Genomic DNA, 24821 nt, shown 5'->3' with positions numbered 1-24821 from the left:
TAGGTAATGATACTGTCTTTTATAGTCAGAGCAAATACTGCTATTCCTATTTTACAGATGAAAAAAGTAAAAGGCACATTGGGCTTATAGCAGTTAAAAATGAAAAGGACTCAAGAGAATCATTCATTTGTGTTTTTGTTCTCTGTTTTTCTTTGTTCTTTCTCCCCTTCCCTCTTTCCCCAACTCCACCAGATTGTTTTTACTCTTTCATCTCTATTTTGAAAAAGCACTAACGTATTCGGTACCCCTAATATTTGCTTTCATGTGGAAGGGCATTCATGACAGTAATAACCCTGGCTCATCTCTATCCCCTTTTTTAACTTATCTTATTGATTAGCCTGAGAGCAGGAACTGGTCATGTGTAGATCAGCCCTTTCCTCTGTTTGTCCCTTGAAGGTGAGTTGCCCATAGGGAGTACCTGTTCTTTGCTTCTCCCTGCATATGTCCGCCAGCAGCAGGACCTCCATGTGAACAGGCCTATCCCATCTGGCACAGTCTGTGACTAGGGTGGAGAAAGTATGCCTGACAATAATACTGAAGATCAGACGTCAGAGGAATGGCAGTATGAGAGATGCCATTAGCCTCTCCCCCTGAAATTTTAAAAAGTTAACTCTAACCCAACAAAGATTCCCTACTCAATGTGGAGGCTTGCCTGAGAGACCCATGCACTGAAGCATCTAAAAGGCGGGAATAAATCAAAGTGGCCAGAGGAGAGGAAAGCTCAGACAGCCACAGACACAGCCCTGCAGCTGGGAGCTGGAGGCTCAGCCAGGAGAGGGGAGGAAGCCGGACTTCCTTTGCGGTGAGGAACAGATTGTGGTGGTGGGCAGTCCAGCAGGGTGAGCAGAGCAAACAGAGAGTCCTGACAGACCACCAGGGTTCTGTCCTGTGGCTGTCCACCATTGGGCGGTGGTGTTTCAGATGGAGAAATGCAACCATGCAGCCCTGCCACACCTTGGATTCCCAAAAGTTGCCTCCTGTTACCCTTGGTGTTGGGTGGAGGAGCACCTTATCTGAGAGTAACTGCAGTGGAACCTCTGTTTCCCTCCGTGATTGATCCCCAGGTGGGGTGCTTGGGGAAGGACCCGGCAGAAGTTAGGGTCACCATTAAGGTCAAAACAAACCCCTTCCCCAAGCAGTATGACTGTACAGTCTTATGGAAGCTGTGGAGATCAAGTTCCTGAGATCACAGAGGTAAAATTATTGTGATTCACCACCATCTATTGGAAAATAGTAGAAAGACTTCTTCAGAAGAAGCTGCTAAAGAAGGCCCAATAATACATACATATGCATACATGCCTAGACAGAGGAGATCAGCAAATACCATGCATAACCACAGTAATGAAGAAGCTCAGAAAAATAAAATGAAAAATCCCCAGAAAGCAAGCCAGAACACATAGAAATATGTGATAGAAATGGCAGAGATTTCAAGATTGTAGTTCTGAAAATACTAAACGAGATGCAAGAAAATACAGACAGGTAATTAAATACACTCAGAAAACAAACTAATGAACAAAATGAGTACTTTACTAAAGAGACTGAAACTTTGAGAAAGAACCAATCTGAAATCCTGGAAATGAAGCCTGCAATTAAGGAGATCAGGAGTGAACTACTGAGCATAGGAGACAGAAAACAACCAGATGGAGGAAAGAATTAGTGATATCGAAGATAGGACTCTAGAAATGACACAGGGAAAAAGAGAGAGACCCGAGCACAAAGAAAAATAAAAGAGCTCTACGAGAACTATCTGATTCTATCAGAACAAGCAATACTAGAATAGTAGGCATACTGAAAGGAGAAAAGGAGAAAGGAATGGAGAGCCTATTCAAACAAATAGTGGATGAGAACTTCCGAAACTTATGGAAAGAACTAGGTCCTCGATTCCAAGAAGCAAACAGAACACTTTGTTACCTCGATCCAAAAGGGCCCTCTCCAAGGCACGTTGTATTAAAACTGTCAAAAATTATTGACAAAAATAAATAAAATTTTTTCAAAGCAGAGAAAATAAAGAAGTGACCTACAAAGGAAAACCCAGCAAAATATCAACCAATTTCTCAGCAGAAACTCTCAAAATCAGAAGAGGGCCCTGGCCGGTTTGGCTCAGTGGTTGGAGCATTGGCCTGCGGACCAGAGTCCCAGGTTCGGTTCCAGCTAGGGGCACGTACCAAAAAAATAAAATAAAAGCCAGAAGAGGGTGGAACCAAGTATTCAAATACCTGAAAGAGAAAAATTACCAGCCACAAATAATATATCCGGTAAGAGTTTCCTTTAAATATAAAGGAGAAATAAAGACTTTCCCAGACATTCAGAAGCTGAGGGATTTTATCACCAGAAAACCTCCATTGCAGAAAATACTTAAGGGAGTTATTCTACCTGAAACAAAGACCATAAGGTCGCAAGACTGCGAGTAAAATCACCAAAAAATGTAAAGCATAAACAGGGATAATTTGTGACAAAACACAAAAGGGGAGAGGGTAGAGGTCTGAACTTACAAAGGAGGATGAAGATCAGATTCACTCAAAAGAAAAATACTGCTGTTTATATGCAACTTTATTTTTTATAAACCTAATGGTAACCAAACACAAAAATCCCCAAACTAAGACACATAGCTTAATAAATAAATAAATAAGAGGAAAGAAGTATGGAATACCACCAAACAAAACAACAGACAGAAAAAGAACCAATGGAGACACAGAGCTACCAGAAGACAAAAGATAAAACAGTATGGAAAATCTTTGTACATCAATAATTACTCTAAAAGTAAATGGACTGAATTCACCAATAAAGGGCAGAGAGTAAGTAGCAAAGTGGATCAAAAAACAAAACCCAACCATAGCTATGTACAAGGTGCAAAAACAAGGTAGATTAAAAGTAAAAGGGCAGAAAATGATTCTCTAAGCAAATATCGTCTACAGAAAAGCAGGTGTAGCTATACTTTTATCTGACAAAATAGATTTCAAGATAACAAGAGACAAAGATATACATTTTATACTACATCAAGAAAACATAACACTTTTTAATATATATACATGCAACCAGGGACCACCAAAATATATCAAGCAACTACTCACAAAACTAAAGAGAGAAACAGATCAAAACACAATCATAGTTGGGGACCTTAATACTCCTTTGGAAACTCTAGATCATCCAAACAGAAAATCAATAAAGAAATATTGGCCATTCAGACCCAGACACATGGAAGTAGGGCACAGACTGACATCCCTCCGAAGAGGGGGTGGGGGGAGGTGGGAAGAGATAAACCACAGAACTTATATGCATGTATACATGACCAATGGACATGGACGACTAAGCCGGGGACGGGGCGGGGGTGGGGTGGGGAGGGGGGTGCCAATGGGGTAAAAAAAAGTGAAATATCTGTAACAACAACAAAAAAAGAAATATTGGCCATCAATGACACCCTAAACCAAATGGACATAATTGACATTTACAGAGTCTTTCATCCCAGAACATCAGATGATACATTCTCCAGTGCACATGGAACATTCTCAAGCATAGACCATATGTTGGGTCACAAAATTAGCCTCAACAAATTCAAGAAGATTGAAATCATGCCAAGCATATTCTCTGACCTCAGTGCCTTGAAATTAGAAATCAACTACAAAAAGGAATTAAACCCATAAATATGTGGATATTAAACAATATGCTATTAAAAAGTGACTGGATCAAAAATAAATAAAAGTGAGATCAAAAGATATGTGAAGACAAATGACAGTGACAATGCAACATATCAAAATTTCTGGGATGCAGCCAAAACAGTAATAAAAGGGAAGTTTATATCATTACAGGCCTATCTCAAGAAGTGAGAAATCCCAACTAAACAACCTAATGTTACTTCTTAAAGTACTAGAAAAAGAATAAAAACAATCCAAAGTCAACAGAAGAAAGGAAATAATAAAAATTAGAGCAAAATTGAATAAAATATTCAAGCATATGGTCTATGTTTGAGAATGTTTCAGGTGCACAACAAAAAGACTATACAGAAGAATAATAAAACAAAGAGCTGGTTCTTTGACAAGTTTAATAAGATTGATAAACCTCTGGCTAGACACACTAAGGAAAAAAGAGAAAAGACTAATATAAATAAAATCAGACATGAAAGAGGAAAAGTCTCTACAGACATCACAGATATATAAAGGATCATACTAGAATACTATAAAGAACTATATGCTACCAGATTCAATAACCTAGAAGAAATGGACAAGTCCTTAGAAATACATAACCTTCCTAAACTAAATTATGAAGAATTGGAAAATCTAAATAGACTGATCAGCAGTGAAGAAATTGAAACAGCCATCAAAAACCTCTTAAAAATTAATAGTCCAGGATCAGATGGCTTCACCAAACATTCAAAGAAGATTTAAAACCTATCCTTCTCAAACTCTTCCAAAAAACAGAAGATGGGGAGATACTTTCTAACACATTTTATGAGGCCATTATTACCCTAATACCAAAACCTGACAAGGATAACACACAAAAAAGAAAACTACAGATCAATACCTTTGATGACTACAGATGCAAAAATCCTAAACAAAATACTAGAAAATCGAATACAACAATACATTAAAAAATAATACATCATGATCAAGTGGGGTTCATTCCAGGGGCACAAGGATGATTCAACATACACAAAGCAATCAATGTAATACACCACATTAACAAAACAAAGGATAAAAATCAGATGATCTTATCAGTAGACACAGAAAAAGCATTTGATAAGATACAGCATTCATTTATGATTAAAACAATCAATAAAATTAGAAGAACAGTACCTCAACATAATAAAGTACATATATGATAAACCCTCAGCTAATGCACTTAATAGTGAAAAACTGAAAGCTTTTACTCTAAGATCTGGAATAAGATTCTTATTCAACATAGTTCTGGAAGTCCTAGCCAGAGCAATAAGGCAAGAAACAGGAATAAAAGGCATCTAAATAGAAAATGAAGAAGTAAAACTGTCACTTTTTGAGAATGACATGATTCTATATAGAGAGAACCTTAGACTCCACCAAAGAACTATTCAAAACAACAAACAAGTACAGTAAAGTTGCAGGATACAAAATCTATGTACAAAAATCCACTGCCTTCCTGTATACTAACAATGAAACTTCAGAAAAAGAAATGAAAAAAAAAATGTACTTTTGCAATTACAACCAAAAGAATAAAATACCTGGGAATAAACTTAACAAGAATGTGAAAGACCTATATACTGAAAATTACAAAGTATAATTAAAAGAGATTGAAAAAGACACAACAAAAGGGAAAAATACCCCATGTTCATGTATTGGAAGAATCACTATAGGTAAAAGGGCTATATTATCCAAAGCAATACACAGATTTAATACAATCCCCATCAAAACCCCAAAGTCATTTTTTAAAGAAATAGAACAAAAAATTATCAGACATGTATGGAATCACAAAAGACCCTGAATAGCCAAAGCAATCCTGAGAAAAAAGAACATAGCTGGAAATATTACACTATGAGAACTTTAAATTATACTACAGAGCTATGATAATGAAAACAGCATGGTATTGGCAGAGAACCAGACACACAGATCAGGGAACAGAATTGAGAGCCCAGATAAAATACCATGTGTGTATGGGCAGATAATTTTCAACAAAGAGCCAGAAACACACAATGGAGCAAAAATAGCCTCTTCAGTAAATGGTGCTGGGGAAATTGGAAAGCCATATGCAAAAGAATGATACTGGATGACAATTTGTCCCCATGTACAAAAAATAAATTCAAAATGGATCAAAGGCCTAAATGTAAGACTTGAAACAACAAATTATATAGAAGAAAACATAGGTACCAAACTTATGGACCTTGGCCATAGAGAACATTTTATGAACTTGACTCCAAAGACAAGGGAAGTAAAGGCAAAATAAATGAGTGAGACTAGATCAAGCTAAAAAGCTTCTGCACAGCAAAAGAAATTGACAATAAAACAAAAAGGCAGCCAACCAAATGGGAGATGATATTTACAAACAATAGTTCCAACAAAGATTTGATATCCAAAATATATTAAAAAACTCATAAAACTCAACACCAAACAAACAACCTAATCAAAAAATGGGCATAGGCCCTGGCCAGTTTGGCTCAGCAGTTAGAGCATCAGTCCGCGGACCAGAAAGTCCTGGGTTCGGTTTCCGCTAGGGGCACATACCTCAGTTGCAGTTTGTCCCCGGCCCTGGTTGGGGTTGCGTGGGTGGCAACCGGTCGATGTGTCTCTCTCACATCGATGTTTCTCTCTTCCTCCTTTTCTTCTTCCTGCTGTATCTGAAGATAAGTGCAAAATGTCCTTGGGTGAGAAGAAAAAAAATAAAAATAATTTTTAAAATGGGCATAGGACATGAACAGACACCTCTCCCAAGAAGACATACAAACAGCCAATAGATATATGAAAAAATGTTCAACCTCACTAGCAGTTAGGGAAATGCATACCAAAAATACAATGTGATACCACCTCACACCTGTTAGAATGGCCACATCAATAAGACAAATAATAACAAGAGTTGGAAAAGTTGTGGAGAAAAGGGAACCTCATTCACTGCTAATGGGAATGTAGACTGGTACAGTCCCTATGGAAAACAGTCTGGTGATTCCTCAAAAAATTAAGAATAGAGCCACCATATGGCCCAGCAACTGGGTATATATCTGAAAAACTTGAAAACGTATTCCAAAAAATATATGCACCCCTGTGTTCATTGCAGCATTATTCATGGTGGTCAGGACACAGAAACAACCGAAGTGTCCTTTGATAGAGGATTGGATAAAGAAGATGTGGTACATATACACAATGGAATGCTACTCAGCCATACAAAAGGATGAAATACTGCCATTTGTGACAAGATGAATGGACCTTGAGAATATTATGCTAAGTGAAATTAGGCAGAAAAAGCTAAGAACCATATGATTTCACTTATATGTGGGATATAAAAGAGAAACTCATAAACACAAACAGCAGTGTGGTGGTTGCCAGAGGGAAGGGAATAGGGGACTAGGGGGGGTGAAAGGGGCCTAATATATGGTGATGGAAGATGATTTGACTTTGGATGGTGAGCACACAGTGTAATATACAGATCTTGTAACATAGAAACCCACACCTGAAACCTATATGATCATATTAACCAATGTCACCCCAATAAATTTAATTTAGAAATAAATAAAAAGTAAAAAGAAAAAAATACTGAACCTCTTAAGGGAGCCTCCTTCTTGCAGAAATATATACTCTTCAATATTATCTTTTTAAGGTAATATTTTAGCTTCTTGTTAACTTTTTTGTCTTAAGCCACTTGTTCAGAACTCAAGCAAAGAAAAGAGGTACAGTAAAATAACACTATAACAGGCTCATTCAGGTGAGGGGGTGTCGTTAAAGCCCAAAGTCCCTTATAGAATAAAGTAGGTTTACCAAATGTATATGTTAAGAATTGGACAAATTAGTTTGTGTACCTGTTTTTACTTATGTAGACACATTTCTATAATTAAAATTATGTATAAAAAGTTTAATTACACAGAAAAGTTTTCTATATGTATTACTGTAATTTTAAATGTATACTGAACAGATCTAGTACATGAGTGCATTCACCAGTCACCCCAAGTAAACAAATGCACACGGATTGGGTGTGGCTTAGTATACATGGAACATTGGAGGGCACATGTTAAAACTGCTGCAGAAAGTGACAACAGAACCAGTTACCGCACGTGATGTGATGTGATCACATGCTAATCGTTTGCTGAACATTGTTTAAGCAGTGACTCTTGTATTTAAATATGTAGATTGTAGTTGTAGATATACAATATTATTTTATGTCAGTGAAATTTCTAAAGTGTTTTTCCAACATATGGTCTATGTGCTAAAATTTGTTTAAAGTAAGTTAATTAATAACAAAAAATTACCTGTTAATTTAATTGTAAGCAAATCATAGTTAAAAGCATTTTAAAATTAACAAGTTGTTAATTTTCAAATATGACATACGGACCGGAAATTTTGTCCATTAAATCGAGGTTTGTAAAATCAAGAATGTACTGTACTGAAGTACTGGGCCTCCTTGGAGATTCTAATAATGTTTATATGTCAGAAAGTTTTGTTCATTTTTTAAAGAAAATTAGTGGGAATTATAATATCTGATGGCATTTTGAGATCTTTAGACATAGAATATATTCTATTTCATTTATACTTAAAAGGTTCTTGTGATACTGTGTCCTTGGGGCTGTTGTCAGCACTGGTTCGACGGGTCTTACCTACAGGCTGCTGGTCCCTTTTCAGACAGTGGAGTGGTAGGTGCCCTGGGCTCCCCATCATCTACCTGTTCCTGCTCTCATAGCAGCCACTTCATGGTTCCTACTGCTGTTAAATATTCTTCCATATTAAGTTAAATTTTAGGGTAACATTCTGCTGACAAAACTATTTGAGTACTCTTGATGAAAAATATATAAAAATACCAACGTTATGGAAAATCTGAAGTCTATACAAGGCTTTTTATTTTACCTTGACATATACTCCTTTGTGCTAGAGTTTACCTTCTTTGTTATATTTTTATTGTAATGGTTCCTAATGTCAAAACTAGAAACAGCCATTTAGTCATTCCAAAAATGAAAGTGTTTGTGGAATGTCTGCTCTATGAAGTATGGTGCTGGAATAGAGTGGTGAGTCAACCGGTGTGGTCCTTGCCTTCACGGGACCATAGAGCCCTGTGCTGGAATTAGACATTAGCCCATATACCATGCCATAGGCCATGCAGGGCTCTGGAAGAAATGTCCACATCTTACCTAATACATGCAATAAGGAAATGTGACCTTATTGGCAGTGCATGGAGGGCTTCTCCAGAAAGTGATAGTTGAAATGAGGGATAGGAAGAAATTGGAAATGTGTGATTCAAGAACTAAATTTAATTTGTTGGAAAAGGATAAAATAGTAAGATGTATGAAACTGATGGGATAAGACATACAACGTGCAAACAATTCTAGGACCCGTGAAAACACTGAGAATTTCTGTGTAGGAGTACTGTACTTGGTTTCAAAGTCAGTCACGAAAAGTGTCAATGGATATCAGCATAGGCATGTTTACAAATGTGAGCAATCAAAGAAATGTCGATGACCAACTAACATGTGCAGAATTCGAGAACAGGGTATCAGAAAGAGTAGCAAGAACAAGAGCAAAGCTGGGTGTTCAGCCTGGGGTATTAGGAAGTTCATCAAAACAGCCACTTAAGTAGAAGGAAACAGCATGGGGACTTAGACACAGAGGCTAAGGCGCAGAGTCAGAGCTGAAATAACAGCAGGGGGATCTCACTGCTCAGTTCTTTGAACCTGCAACCGCATATCCACAATCCTTGAATACAAACAAGATTGGTACAAAGCATAAAATTGAAAATTCAACTGACAGAGTTCAGGTAGAAGAAGGCTGTTGAGGAAGGGAAACTGTGAGGCATGATGGGTATCAGGCATCAGGAGGAATTCAGATACCTTTAAAAATCCAGTCACATGAAAATAGTTACTATGAAGGTGGACATAAACAGTTTGTTCTTTAAATTTCAGCACCCTCCCCAAATGTTCCTGTTAACTCAAACCAGAGAGGGACATTACAGAACAAAAGGCCTTTCCGGAATCAACATTATCCATGAAGAATAGGATTCAGATTTAACAGAAAACTTTTTTCAAAAATAAATCTTTATAGATTCTTAATAAAATGAAGTTAGAAGTGAAGAAGATACTCTAATTATGATTAGGATATAGTGAATTCCTTAAAGAATGTAAAATCTGTCATATAATTTAATTGCCTAGAGACTCATAGTTGTAATCTAATCCTGCTAATTTCCCAAAGTGTGTGCTGGAGAATATTGTTCCTACAGGATCTTCTATGAAAAAGACTGTGATTTTGGAGACATTACATAATATGCTGTTACAGGCTCTTACAAGTCCTCACACAGAGATTTTAGCTTTGGTTAGCTCAGTATTTCTCACATTTGCCCACCAAACCCATCTTTTTCTGCCTAATACTTCTTTGTATCCAGATGTTCCAATACACAAACAATGAAAAACATTGAACCCCAAACTGTCTTCTCGGTGATTTTCTTTTTAGCGTGTATGTAGTTTATAAAAGGAACATTTTATGTACATATTTCACTCGAATGTAACCTAACCTTGAAGATGGTAGAACAGTATCTTCATTAATAGAAGAGGAAACTGGGGTCTAAATTATTTGTGTTAATTCAGTATTACGTACATTTTATATAATGTTTAACAATGTTTGATTATTTTGCTTTTGGTTGGGAATATTTTGCCCCAAAAGGGAAGGTATTTTCAATAGTTAAGTGAGGTATACTTGCATACATACATAAAAGCATTTGCTGAAACTTTGGTTTTATTATTATAAAACCATTTACATTTTAATGGAGAGGAAAGCTTAATGGAATAGCTTACTAAAATATCTAGAATTGTCTAAGTGGACTATTTCACTTTAAATCTTTATGTGCCCTGGAGCTTTTTGAGTGGTGTCCTTTGAAAAGTATAATAGCCTGAAACCCAGAGATTCAGATCTTCACAGCCTCTACCCTCTTCCTATAGGAAGGAGCATAGACTTGACTCTATGAAAGTTTTCCTGGTTGGGGTAGGTTGCTTAATAGATTATTTAGATATTTTCCCCTTTTATCCTTTTCTGAGACATTTTATAATCAGCTTGGACAGTCCACTAATTCCTTGAATTTTTAACAAAGCAGTGTTGCTTCTGCAAATTCAAAAAAAGTATTACCGTATTTTGAAGAACATTTAAATTGAGGACATGCTTTACAAATATGACCTCCATGATAAAGTATATTAGAATGAGATTCTGCATAGTTGTATAACTTTGTAAATGTCAGCATTGATAGTTCATGAACCATTACAAAATATGTATTAGGACACTTTTTCTGCTAATTGAGATGTGAAAGAAGGTGATCAGTTATCAAAGCCAAATGTAGGGAAAAAAATGCCTTTTTAATTAGAGAAATTTCTGTAGAGTTTGATTTATTTGGATTGTTTGGCTTATGTTTAGCTATTTATTTATTTTATTTTTTTATCCTCACCTGAGGACATTTTTCCATTTTTTGTTCAGATAGAATGGAGGAGAGAGTGAGAGAAACATCGACGTGAAAGGGACACATCGAGTGGTTGCCACTCACACGACCCAGCCAGGGCCAGGGCCAAACTGCAACCATGGCACGTGCCCTTAGCGGGAACCAGACCCGGGTCTCTCTGGACCGCGGGCCAACACTCTAACCGCTGAGCCAAACTGGCCAGGGCATGTTCAGCTATTTAAAACAACTTTTCATAGAACTACTTACATGGTTTCCCCACTTCAGTTTTGTTTCTAGGTGACAGTGCATTGCCATGGATTTCAGAACTCCTTTAAGAATGATCTCTTGTAATTCTCAATGTCTTACCTGGTAGTGGAATGGGAATTTATGGCCTTCTCGGCTGGGCAGTTTGACTCTGTTTATATACTGAATTATACAGTGGCAAGACAATTTTTAAAAGATAACTTTTATACGTTAGACGGTTATACTTAATCTGATAATGTTCATCTGAGCTGAGATTTCACTCAGATTAAACTAGCAGAAGATGGCATTTAGGAAAAGGAGGGGGTGACAGTTTTTATATTATCAAGTCTTCAAAATGTGATACAGAAAATGAGTGAAGAACTCTACATTTAACTGAAGTTTGCTTTTATAAATCTCCTGTTTATATAGGACACACACTTTAATTTTTTGCTCAACAATAGGAGTTTCTGAATTTTCTTCATTCATAATTTCTCTCACACGTTGCATGGTTTTGTTTGGTGATGGTCCTGACCTCGCCTCCCCACCTCTGTACTCTTTCCCATAAGAATTCGGGAAGTACAAAAATGCAATTGGAAAGTATTTACTTCTAGGTTTCTTAATGCTCAAGTTGCACTGTTGTCTTGAATCAATTTCTTTTTCCCATCCTTAGCTGAAAACAACACCCCATCCCCCCCCAAAAAAAGTCTTAATCTTACGGGGTTAAATAAAAGAATGTAGTGAAAGGAAGAAGAATCCTTTTATGTAAGCAGCAGAGCAGCAGAGTGTGCAGGGATGACTGAAAGTGCCTGAGGGCATTTGGTCCCTATTGGTTTTCACATCAAATGCAATGGTGCCCACAGATAGCCTGTATTGTTGTCAGTTAAATGGGATCATGAGTGTCTGAAAGGTGTTTGAGAATGAACCGAAAATCATTTTCACAAGTGGATGATTACTTCTGCCACATGTTAACCGAACTCTATCAGAATGGCCCAGATTTTTGAGCCTGCATTAATTGCTCTTTCAACCTTGACTGAGGTTTCTCTTTAAGAAAGCCCTTTCCAGGACTAAACTACTCTATATATTGATTTTTTTTTTCTTTCTGTATTTTTTTTCTTGGAAAATGAAGGGTTGTAGAAGAAAAGACCTTATCATTCAACATGTAGATTGATTGTTCCATTTCTTTGAATAAAAAGCTAGATTCATAAGTGATCTAACAAAAGTAATAGTCCTTTTTTTATTAAACACTAAATAATTCACATATTCTGTGTACAATTATGTTTTTCAAATATTCATTAGTGATGATTTTTCATCATAAAGTAAAACTATGAACTCTCACAGCATGGATTTCGTGCAAATAAATTGTCATATTCTCCTTTCTATTAGAGGAGTATGCCACTGCTCTAATTAAAACCAAACTACAATATTTAGTAATATTCTTGGGCAGTTTTGGTGTGTTGAAGTATTCTTTGAACAATCTTCAAGTTACAAAGGTTTTAAAAGTGCTTTTAAAGTTTTGGATAAGTGACAATATTTCATGTTGCCATTTTCCTGTTTCCTATCCAGCCTAAATAGAGCATATTAGCTGTTTCCTTACTAAAATATTGTAGGATATATTTAGTTCAGATATATTGTGTTATACAGATGAGTTAAATTTCAATTTTTAAAACTAATCAGAAAATGAGGTCTTGAAATTTCATTAACTTTTGTGATTATATAGTATTTATTGAAAAATTGCTTAATTTATTAGTAAAACTCATTTCTGAGTTTTTTGAATTAAAGTAAGACAAATCACAGCATGTTACAAGTGAATCTATTTTTTTAAAAACATACTGACAGAGATGCTGTGTAAAAAAAAGTGTTCAAAATAATTTTATAAGCATTACAGTGTGAACAAATGCAATCTAAATATCTATTAAAACTTCTAAAAAAATAAGCAGAGTAATTTTTCTGATTTTTATTTTGCTGAAGTTAATTTTTACCAAACTATATTTTACGCAGTAAATCTATTGTTGAGATCATTTTATTAGAATGATACATAGTTGTAAGGATCAACTTATATCTAAAGAACATTCTGATGGATTTCATGAAGATTTTGCTTTTGTTTTTCCACAGATGAAAACTTTTTGAAGTAATTATAGTATATGTTCCAGTTGGCTTATTAAGTTAACAGATAACTTTTAGGGATCATGCTGATACCACAGAGATTGTATAATTTTTAGTGTAAGTGTTGAGATACTCTAATGGCCATATATATATATATATATATCTTGATATCAGAGTTGAAAAAAATAATCCCGTTTGCCCTGTTGATAGTAACTATATTGACTTTTTTTCCTAAAGCATAGTGTACGATTTATTCATCCACCTCATATTTTAAATATATAATGAAAATTCTTAAAATTCGGTTTCTCATATCTTTGATACTTAAGGATAGAGCATGACCTAGGAATTGTTAGAAACACTAAAGAAATAGTCATAGGCAAATGAAACACTGATACACATTTAGTTGGTTTTGTACCTTGTTTCCTAGCAATGATTCCTGTTTCTTTTATGCAAACAGTACTCCCCATTAGAAACAACTCTAGAAGAGGGATTAATACTTCAAGATTATTGCTGTGTTTATACTGATTTATAAAACCAAATGCTCTAGGGCTTTACTCTTCTGTGTTAAATTCCAGCTTTGTGTCAGTGCTGCTAATTTCTTTGTCACCTAATCCTGTGTAAGAAGAGAAGATTTTAAAGTTAAGCAGGCAATTTTTGTTCAAAGGGAACGACTTCTTACCTTACTGAAGTTGGATGTGCTGATGAAAGCAAACACTTTTAAATAATATCTGAGCAGTTATTTTTAAATCTAAAACACTATAAATACATGAGTATTATGATACATTGGAAATATTTCAATGGAAAAGTATATTATTTTTAGTACAAATTATCATTGGAAATATGTGCTTTTGAAATATGTTATGTACAATAGACTTTCTTATTCCAGTCAAATAATAATTATTGGATCTAATTGAACTTTAATTAGGGTATTTTTTTCCTAGGGCCATAGTTGAATAGATTAGTGGAAAATGTAGTATGACTGTGGAAATGGCAGATATGTATGTGTTCCTTCATTTTTCACTCATTACTTATTTTACTGAAATAATTTGGAAAGAATGAGAAAAAATGTTGTGTTTAGAACCAAATTCTATAGGGTAGTGAAAATGAATAATGTTGAAAGACACACATAAAAAAAATAAAAAATAAAATTTTGCTTTCCTCTTTAAAATAAGATGAAATAGATTCACAGTGCCCATTAGAGAATGTTGCTCTCATGCTGTGTGATAAATATTTATTTTATTGGATAACATTATAAATTGTCACGTAAAACCCAGTTAAATGTATGGTCTGTTTTGCCTGGTATTTGACAGGTCTGATTTACATACCCTTAAAAAAATTTCTTTTTTCATTTGAATTAATTATATAATCAAGAGGAAGCTAGTAATGATCCAGCAGGTTAAAATATAAGTATATTCAGAAAGAAGACAGTGGCAGTGCAGACCCACCAACAGATCTGTGGTACACTAAAGAGGTCTCTCTCCAGGATGACAAATACCCTTCTTGTTCCCTATGTCTTTATTGGATGAAATCAGATTTCATAAAGCAGTAAAATACTAGTTTATCCAGAATCCAGATAACAAGAATATATTCACATTAGACTTTTTAAAATTCTAAACAGTTTCAAAGGGGGAATAAATGGTGATGGAAATAGATTTGACTTGGGGTGGTGAACATACAGTACAATATGCAGAGGATGTATTATAGAATTGTGCTCCTGAAATACATATCATTTTATTAAACAATGTCACCCCAATAAATTTCAAAATAAAATTTAAACTATTTTTATGAAACAGAAACAAATGACAAGTATATAGCTTTCAAGGATCTGTTTAATTAATGCTATTGCCATTGTATGTCAAATAGTTAGACTTCACTGTATTAGCTGTACCTTCTCCTTTTATGGAATAATGAACTTATAATTGAGGTTCATATTGTTGATCCTGAGATATTATACAGTCCTTTCTAAATCATTAAATACCATATTCTATTTTATGACTATTTGAAGTAGTCAACATATGGTATACAATTTTTAAAAATTTGTTACAGTTATATAGTCTCTATATAGTGCAACACATTCTTCATTAATTAAGAATACTCAAACATCACTTATGTAAGTGTAATGAACAGAATCTATTGCCTAGTAGAACACTATATGTTAAATGTAACTAGTTTATTTCTTCTGAAATAAAAAAACATATTGGATGATTTCTTATGTAAAAGAAATCATTTATAAGCCAACACTCAACATTTTAAAAAAGCAAACAAAATAAAAACTGTGATTAAACAGCAATACTAGTCAAAGATGGGTTAGGGGAGAGAATGCATTTTAATTTTTTATAGTTGCTTTCTAATGAATTATAATAATTATAATGGATTATCTGATATCTGATTATAAACACGTTTTAAGAAATTTTGGCTTCTTTTTCCCTACTCTCCACACTCCAGCCTTCTCAAAGCTGTTGAAACCACTCACTTACAAAGAATTTAAACTGGCCCTGGCCGGTTTGGCTCAGCAGTTAGAGCATTGACCTGTGGACCAAAGAGTCCCGGGTTTGATTCCAGCCAAGGGCACGCACCTCAGTTGCAGTTCGTCCCCAGCACCGATTGGGATAATGCGGGTGGCAACCAATCGATGTGTCTCTCTTACATCAGTGTCTCTCCCCTCCCCCCCTTCTTCCCACTTTGTCTGAAGATAAAATGTAAGGTGTCCTCTGGTGAGGATTAAAAATAAAAAATAAATAAATAAACTCCAAATTCCAGAACTTGAGAATAGCCTTGAAAACTGGAAAACCCATTTAACCATTAAAACTTATAGGAGTTCACCACTGTGCTCAAGATAAAGGGACAAATCCTTATCTTTGGTCTATAGGTAATCAACTTAGTCATATCAAAAACATTATTTATGGAGCCATAATGACCACATTCCCCAAGTCTTAATAATAGTAATTTTTTCTGATTATAAAAGTAGGATGTACTCGCATATATTACTCCTGGTAATGCAAAATTTTACAGCCACTTGGAAAACAGTTGGCAGTTTTTTATAAAGTTAAACATACATTTTTCAATTTAACTCAACAGTCCCACGTCTAGATATTTACTTGAGAGAAGTGAAAACACAAAGACCTGTACATGATTGTTTATAGAAACTTTATTTATGATTGCCAAAGAAGTGGAAACAACCCAAATGTCTACCAACTGGTGAATGGATTAACACATTAAAGTAAATTCACACAATGAAATATAATATTCAGCAATATATATGGACTCCTGATACAGACCACAACATGGATGAATCTCAAAAGCTTTGTACTAAATGAAAGAAGGCAGACACAAAAGGCTACAAACTGTGTAATTCCACTACATAAGATTCTGGAAAACAAAAGGCAGAAAGGTCAGAAATCAGATCAGTGGTACCAGAGCCTGGGGTATGAGGAGATTGCCCAGAAAAGGGCATGAAGTAACCTTCGGGGCTGGAAATGTTCTGAAAGTTCATTGCAGTGAAGGTCACATGACTAGGTCAACACTCATTAAATTATATACCCCAAATGGGTGAATTTACTTCATGTAAACTATACCAACAAACCTTAGTTTAAAAAAAAAAGAAGGACATGCTCAATGTAAAAACTGGAAATGTAGAAAGTCATAATTTTTAAAATTTATCTTTAATATAAAATATAAAATTTATCTTTAATCTCACCCGATTATTGTGTATTATTTTTCATATTTTATATTAATTATATTTTAAGTTTATTTTGATACATCTTTCTGAATATTTTTCCATGTATATACTATAAGCTCATGTGACTGCTTCTTTTAAAACAACATAATAATTCTTCCATATCGTTCTTCTTTCTTTTTTTATCTCATTGTTTTTTGGCATCAATTTTTTTTTAAATTTATCTTTGTTGTTGAAATTATTACAGATGTCACCCCCCCCCCCCGCATTGACCCCTCCACCCCACTGCTGACTCATCCCCTCAGACATTCACCACATAACTGTCTGTGTCCATGCGTATGCATAGGCATCGCTTTGAATGATAGCCTTATCATTCCTTACTATTTGATTTTTAGATAGATGTGAGATTTTGCTCTTAAACAATATTGATGAACATCTTTTTTTCTTCTTTTTTCTTTATTCTTCTCTCACTTATAAATATGTCTCCATGCCAAGAATCTACTTCGATACCAATGGGGGAAAAATCATTAAACAGTGATACTTGACACCTAATTCCAGAATTCATCCTTATAGTAAAAAACCTCAAATTTGTTTGTTTCATGTGTTTTTATTCGGTATAGTTGTATTTTCTGATGCTTTATATTCATTCCCATTTGTTTTACATAAAATTTTTGTCTGGCTAATATGAAAATTAAAGGGTAAAAATTAACATTTTCTTTATGCAGTTAATCTTTTGTTGAATGCAAATTTTTTCCTTTTTCCCTATCAAACTCTTTTGATCTGTTACTTTCTAGATATGTTAGATCAATTGTGACTTCTGTGTATGTTCAATTAAATATTTTTTATAGTACAACAACCCAAAATACCTCAAAGCCCACCATGCAAATGCTTACCTTGCTTCCAGTCTCGAATTGTCTTTTATTCTACCTTAGAACACCTTCTAATGTATACATGTATGCATCTACCCACCCCTCTGCTTTCTGTCTTCAAAGAAGCCACACATTTTTATTCCAGATTTGTTGAGCCATCATTGTGAATGATGTTGCAGCTGACAGAGTTATTTCTTATGCAGTACCTTCACTCTCAGCAAGACTTACCCTTGACTTGCTTGTGGTGTTGATGGTTTGTGTATCAATATTCACTTTCACTTATGTATGACCCAGTTGCCCAGCAACATGTGAGCGAGACACTTTGAAGGAGCTGAGAAACAGGCTGTGGTCACAGGCAAAGGTTATTCCAAATGCCCTTGTGGCTCCTAGACAGCTATTTGGTGCACATCTTGCTACTGCACTTTTACAGAAACATCTGTTGTATCCACAGTATCTAGCTCCTGAGGTCATTGCTGTTAACCCTGTAACAGGAGGTTGGGTGTGTGCATTTCAAGAGAGGGAAATTATGTAGGAAAGACAGAAAGAGAGCAGCTAAACACCTTTCACCAGACTCACAGAAGAGAAAACAGAGGCTAGAGCAAAGGTGGGGCAAAGGGCTTTAAGGGGACCTCAGGAAGAGAGAGTGAACAAGTGAGAACAGTCGTGGTAGATGTCTCTGTCAGTAACTAAATGAATTCTCATTACATCCATAAGAGCAGATGATATGCTATCAAGGGTATTGTGAGAGCCTAATACAAGTTGCCAAACACTTCAGCTAGCTGATGCATCTGAAAGAAAAGATATAATTGATTTAGGCAGTGTGAGTGATGCTTTTCAGTACAGGAGCCTAGTTTTTATTTTGACTTTTAATAACTTTGATTCTGAAAATTTATAAAATACATAGAATAGAGAAGGAAACTTGAATTGTCTATAACCCCACTCAAAGATAACTATTACTAATATTTTCAAATATTTATTTTATATATATGTTTTACAAATTCCAAATCATTAGGTATGTTTGTAGTTTTGAATCTTCTCTTTTCATATAACATTCTATAATGAGATATTCTTTATGTTGCTAATTTTATAAAAAATATTATCTCAGTGGCAACATGGTATTTCTATGCATATGGCAGCATTTATTAAATAATTTACCTACTGTTGGACACTTTAGTTGTTATTTTCAATAATATAAACAATACTGTTCTGTGTATCCATGTAGCATACATCTTTATGTGATTAGCTAGTTATTTCCTTACTAAATTCCAGAATAAAAAGCTGGGGCTGTTTCTACATATTGCTCTGTTAGCCTATAGAAAGGTGATATTGCCCAGCCGGTGTGGCTCAGTGGTTGAGTGTCGACCCAAGAGGTCGCCAGTTAGACTCCCAGTCAGGGCACATGCCCGGGTTGTGGGCCCAATCCCCAGTGGGGGGCATGCAGGAGGCAGCCAATCGATGTTCTCTCTCATAATATTTCTGTCTCTCACTCTCCTTTCCTCTCTCTCTAAAATCAATAAAGAAAAAAAAAGAAAGGTGATCTTATGTTATACTGCACTAATAGTGAATATGAGTGCCTGTCCATTTCAACACACTTTAGCCAATATCCCCTATTACTTTTTAAAAAGGGGGAGGGGGATATGCTTGCTTTGCTTTACACAAGAGAAATATTTTAGTAGAACAGAAACTAAAAATTCAAGCTACAATTTTAGTTCTAAAAATTGTACAAGTCTAGAGACCATCATAAGCCCTTAAACTATTAGCTGTAGTGCTTTTATGTTACTCAGAATTGTATATAAATTGAGTTAGTTTGAACAGCGTCTACAATGTTAAACCTTCCCTTCACAAAAAGAGATTGTGATAAAATATTGAAAAAGCTTACTTTACTTTAAAAATTAAGCCTCTATTTGTCATATTTTAAACTTCTAACAATGTTTCCCACTTTTATAGGAGGTGTGTGTAGTTTTGTGGAATAATTTTAAAATAGCTCTTCATGACATGCTCGCACTTGATTAATTTTTAATTTCTTCTTTTCCTCAATACTTAAGCTTACATCTGTATTTCAGTGAGAACAAAAGTTCTATTTTCAAATGATTGACTACTTTAATCATTTTAATTCACATTACTAATAGCATTGCAGAGTTAAACAAAAGCCTTGGTTGAAACTATGTTAAATTACACTATGTCACCTTCATTAGTATCTGAATTTCATAGTTAGAAAACGTGCAGCAAGATGATTTCATAAGTCAGGTAAACCCACACATTGTGGGACTGGCATGGACCTTATAAATCAGCGAATCCAATCCTTTCGTTTGCTGGTTGAAGAAATGGGAGCTGAGATTGGTGCAGGCACATTTCTGGGTCACTAAGCTGGACAGTGACCCTTCCCTTAACCCTGGGGATTTTGCTCTATATCTGGCTCCTTCTCAGGCCACACTCTGAAACATTTAATGCTATATTCTCAATTTGTAGTCTTTGTCTCTCCTAAGAAATATGTATAAGAATAAAGTTCCTACTGGTTCTATGATTATCCTTTCTGACTTCATCTTTGTTCAATTTATGGTATGAACTGACAAATTGATAAGCTGCACAAATCAGTTGCCTTTCAAGAACCTAGAGTAAGCTCCGTCATTTTGTAATACAGAAGCTGTGTGTTGTCTCAGATTTCAAATGAACTAAACTTTGCCTTTAGCTGGTTGTTCTCAAGAATAAATACCTGTGGAAGAAATATGACTACACAGAACCTCAACATTACTCATGTAAAGTGTCCGTTTGTTTGTTTTTCTTACCAGATATCTGTATGCCCTTGGACAGAAGGTTTGGAAAAGATGGAAAAAACGTTACTTTGTCCTTGTTCAGGTTAGTACATTTTTTCCTGTTACTTAATCACTCTAAAATGGTAGTTCCCAACCTTTTCTTTTTGTGGGTTATATCTACCAATATTCACTGTATTAGAAATTAAAATTGAAAAATTTTTAAATATTTCATTTTGAAATAAAAGTAGTAAGTTTATTACATACTAACACAAATTACATTTTTATATGCAACAACTATTTCCAAACCAAACTATTTAGTGAAATGAATGGCATTCTTTTATGCTTTTGGACATCTCCTTAGTGTCTGGTTTAATAGAGTGCAGCTGTAATTTCAGATTGGCTCCTACATTTAGTCTGTTGCAATATCAGATCAAATTTAGCCTGTAGAAAACTCCACTGTACACCGATGAAAGAATAACTGCGAAAAAAGCAAATGCTGTCTTAATATTATAAACATAGTTTTGACCTCACAGATTCCTTGAAAAGAACTTGAAGATATTCAGGATTTCAAAATGATACCTTGAGTACCAGTGCATCATTCTGATATTTTAAAGATAAACATAATACATAAAAGCACTCATTTTTATACAAATATGCTATATATATCACTTTTTTACACAATTATATCTTTAAATCACCTTGGCTGGTAGATTTACATTAAAGAATTGCTTTCTAAGTGATAGTCATTTTATGCTATGATAAACCTAAACTGTTTTATTCCCAATGGGAATATATGAAGACTCATGGAATTCTTAACAGAAAACAGCCTCTAAAATCTTATTGATTCCTACCCACATGTTAAACAAGCTTAAATGATCTAAATCAGAATGATATGGTGAAATTCCAAGGAAAGAAAATTGCCATTTGTTATTTTCTAGAAATATGGCCATCTATAGATTGCTGAATAAATTATGTTGTTCCATATGGCATGGAAATTTCATGAAAAGTATAAAAATTTAGTCAAAAGTAGTTTTATCTACATGGCAAACAGCCAGTCTATCTTTTTTTCATGACTAAAATGTAACCTTATGTAATTAGAACCACCAGTATTTGATCAACTAATTTAATAAAATATATACACCTGTGTGCATACACATTGACAGTCTTTGATATGAAGTCTAAGCGTTTGCTTTGAGCAAGGGCCCCCTGTTTGAAGTTCTTAGTGATCTGTCCTCCAAAAATCACACCTGTAAGCCATCTTCTTTGGTTTACTGGCTTAATTTCTTTACATTTGGCACAAGAATGGAAATGCTTTTACCAAGCAGTTTGAGTGTAGATCTTTCTGGACATTTTTATTTTATTCCCATCTATAGGTGTTTTGCTTACATCTAATTTGACAAATTTGTGTTAGTGACTTGTCTTTATCAAGTCTTTTTAAAACATTCAACTGATTTTTCATAGAAACAGTAGCTTCTTTTTCATAGTCATATTTTATGCATTTGTATAGGAACTTTATTCCATAATTTTAATACCTTATGTTATTGGCATAAACAAACCCAGCTGACTCTTAATAAGCATAGAACTTTACAAGCAATTCATTATTTTTTTCCTTTTTTATATAAGGCTTAATTTTAAAATAATTTTTTTTTCATTCATTAATTTTAGAGAGGAAGGGAAAGGGAGAGAGAGCTAGAAACATTGATAAGAGAGAACATCGATTGTCCGCCTCCTGCATGTTCCCCACTGGGGATTGGGCCCACAACCTGGGCATGTGCCCTGACCAGGAATCAAACCAGTGACCTCTTGGTGTATGGGTCAACACTCAATCACTGAGCCATACCAGCCAGGTTATGAGGCTTAATTTTTAAGAGCAGCTTCAGGTTCAAAATTGAGAGAAAGGTACAGAGATTTCCCATATATCTTCTGCCCCCACACGTGCATAGTCTCCCCTACTATCATCATCACTTGATACATTTGTTACCAAGGATGGACTGGCATTGACACATCATAGTTATCCTAAGTCCATAGTTTACATTATGGTTTACTCTTGATGTTATACATTATATCTATTTGTATAATGGCATGTATCCATCATTACAAGATATCATATAGAGTATTTTAACTGCCCTAAAAATCGTCTGCGTTCTACCTATTCATTCCTTCCCTTCCCGGGACAACCTCTGGTCTTTTTATTTTTTATTTTTATTGTCTTCATAGTTTGCTTTTTCCAGAATGTCAATTTGTGGGATCATACAGTGTGTAGCCTGTTCATATTAGGTTCTTTCCCTTAGTAATATTCATTTAAGTTTTTTTCATAGCTTGAAAGCTCATTTTTTAAAAAGCATTGAATAATATTCCATTGTCTGGATGAATCACAATTTATTTATTGATTCATCCACTGACAGACATCTTAGTTGTTTCCAAGTTTTGGCAATTATGAATAAAGTTGCTTTAAACATCTATGTGTGGGTTTTTGTGTGGATATAAGCTTTCAACTCCTTTAGGTAAATACCCAGGAGCTCCATTGCTGCATCATATTTACTATATTGTAAGAATGAATTGGGGAGTATTTAATGGAGACTGGTTAAGTGACAGTAGGCTAAAAGAGTTTCTAATATACTGATTGTTTTAATACAAAAATTAGGCTTTATTAGACCAGACCATGTTATGCTTTTGGCCAGGTAAGGTTTAAGATAATCATTTGCTGCTTCTTATTTTCTAGCATATGATCCTAAGAATGAAAAGTTATGGGACAAACCACTATACTTTGATGATCACCCCATAAGAGAGTTTAGAAATAAAAGAACAAATTAGAATACTTTGAGATCATTAATTGGTATGTCTTTGAGGAACATGAACAATGTCTTTGAGGAGCTAGAAAGTGTTCTTAGTAACAAAAATATGTTTAACATTTTAAAAGGTAAAATTTGATTCAAACCAAACTATATAAACCCTAATACTCTATAATTAAAATTTAGAGAAAAAAAAACTAATTAATTCAGATTTATTCTACCTGAGGTATTCTCTTAAAATTTGAAATCATATTTCAGCATTACTAATTAATTCAGATTTATTCTACCTGAGGTATTCTCTTAAAATTTGAAATCATATTTCAGCATTATATCTTTACACAAATATATGTACATACATGTACTAGCACAGAGAATCCCATGCCCAAATGTATGGTGATATAAATGCCAGTACTCTGTGGCATCTTTTTTAAATTTTAAATAGAGTTGAATCTTTCTTTCAATTCCAAAAGTATTGGGAAGACAAAATGAATGCACACATTTCAAAATCAAGATGGATATGTATGAACATTCAATGAGAGTAACCCATTGGGAGGAACCAGGTAGCTTTCATTAGTATTTTTAAAGACAGCTCTCATTCTGTCGGCACACAGCTTGTAGGTTCATACCTGTGGGCTGCGTTATTGAAAGGTGAAGGAGTCGTTTTTTTCTAGGGAGGACTGTATACCCCTGCTGTGTCTGCTGCTGCCATCGGCAGAATGGTGCTCTGGTGATAATGTGAATCTCATCACCACTTGTGAGTGTGTATTATATGAGTGATATAGCTGGAGATCAGCCATCAACCAAAGAATGTGTATCATAAAAATTGATTGAGAGTCAGGTTTAGCCAGCTGCAAAACCATTGTTCAAAGTGAACACTCGAGGAGCTGCAGAAGTAAAAAGACTTTTCAAACATTCTCACGTAAACATTTAAATCTGGTTTAAAATTGGAAAATAAATTACTTATTAATGTGGGATGTTTATTTAGCTTCTAAGTAAGATTAGTTTTGGTCTCCATTTAGATTATGAAGCCAGTATAGTTAACAGTATTAAATAGATTTTTATGTTTTCTAAGAGGCTGCATTTTTTAAAAATTAAGATAAATTAGGGTTCATGCCAAATTGAAAGAATACTGTCTTGGAAGAATATGTTTGAAATCTTACCAAAATTAAACATATATGTTTCTTATTTACTTTTTGTGCTTTTTCAGTGTTTTAGTATTAGATTTGGAGGATATAATTGGTATGAAGTACTTATGACACTAATATATTTCATAGTTAATTTTAAAACAGTCATTTAATAGCTTTAA

At 34.6% G+C, this 24821-nt stretch overlaps 1 protein-coding gene across 16 annotated transcripts in view; it reads left to right on the top strand.

The window, feature by feature from the left end:
- CADPS2 (calcium dependent secretion activator 2) overlaps positions 1–24821 on the top strand; it is a 592189-nt gene that overhangs the window by 378902 nt on the left and 188466 nt on the right. For all 16 annotated transcript variants that reach the window (XM_036246226.1, XM_036246225.1, XM_036246224.1 and 13 more), the window contains exon 9: positions 20760–20826. In XM_036246226.1, coding sequence (XP_036102119.1) covers positions 20760–20826 — 67 coding nt within the window. The remainder of the gene's footprint in view (positions 1–20759; positions 20827–24821) is intronic.

The sequence above is a fragment of the Molossus molossus genome, unplaced genomic scaffold (genome assembly GCF_014108415.1).
Source record: "Molossus molossus isolate mMolMol1 unplaced genomic scaffold, mMolMol1.p scaffold_m16_p_7, whole genome shotgun sequence".
Classification (NCBI taxonomy): Eukaryota; Metazoa; Chordata; class Mammalia; order Chiroptera; family Molossidae; genus Molossus; species Molossus molossus.
Note: the sequence above shows the minus strand (reverse complement) of the source record. Positions and strands in the feature narration are given on the sequence as shown.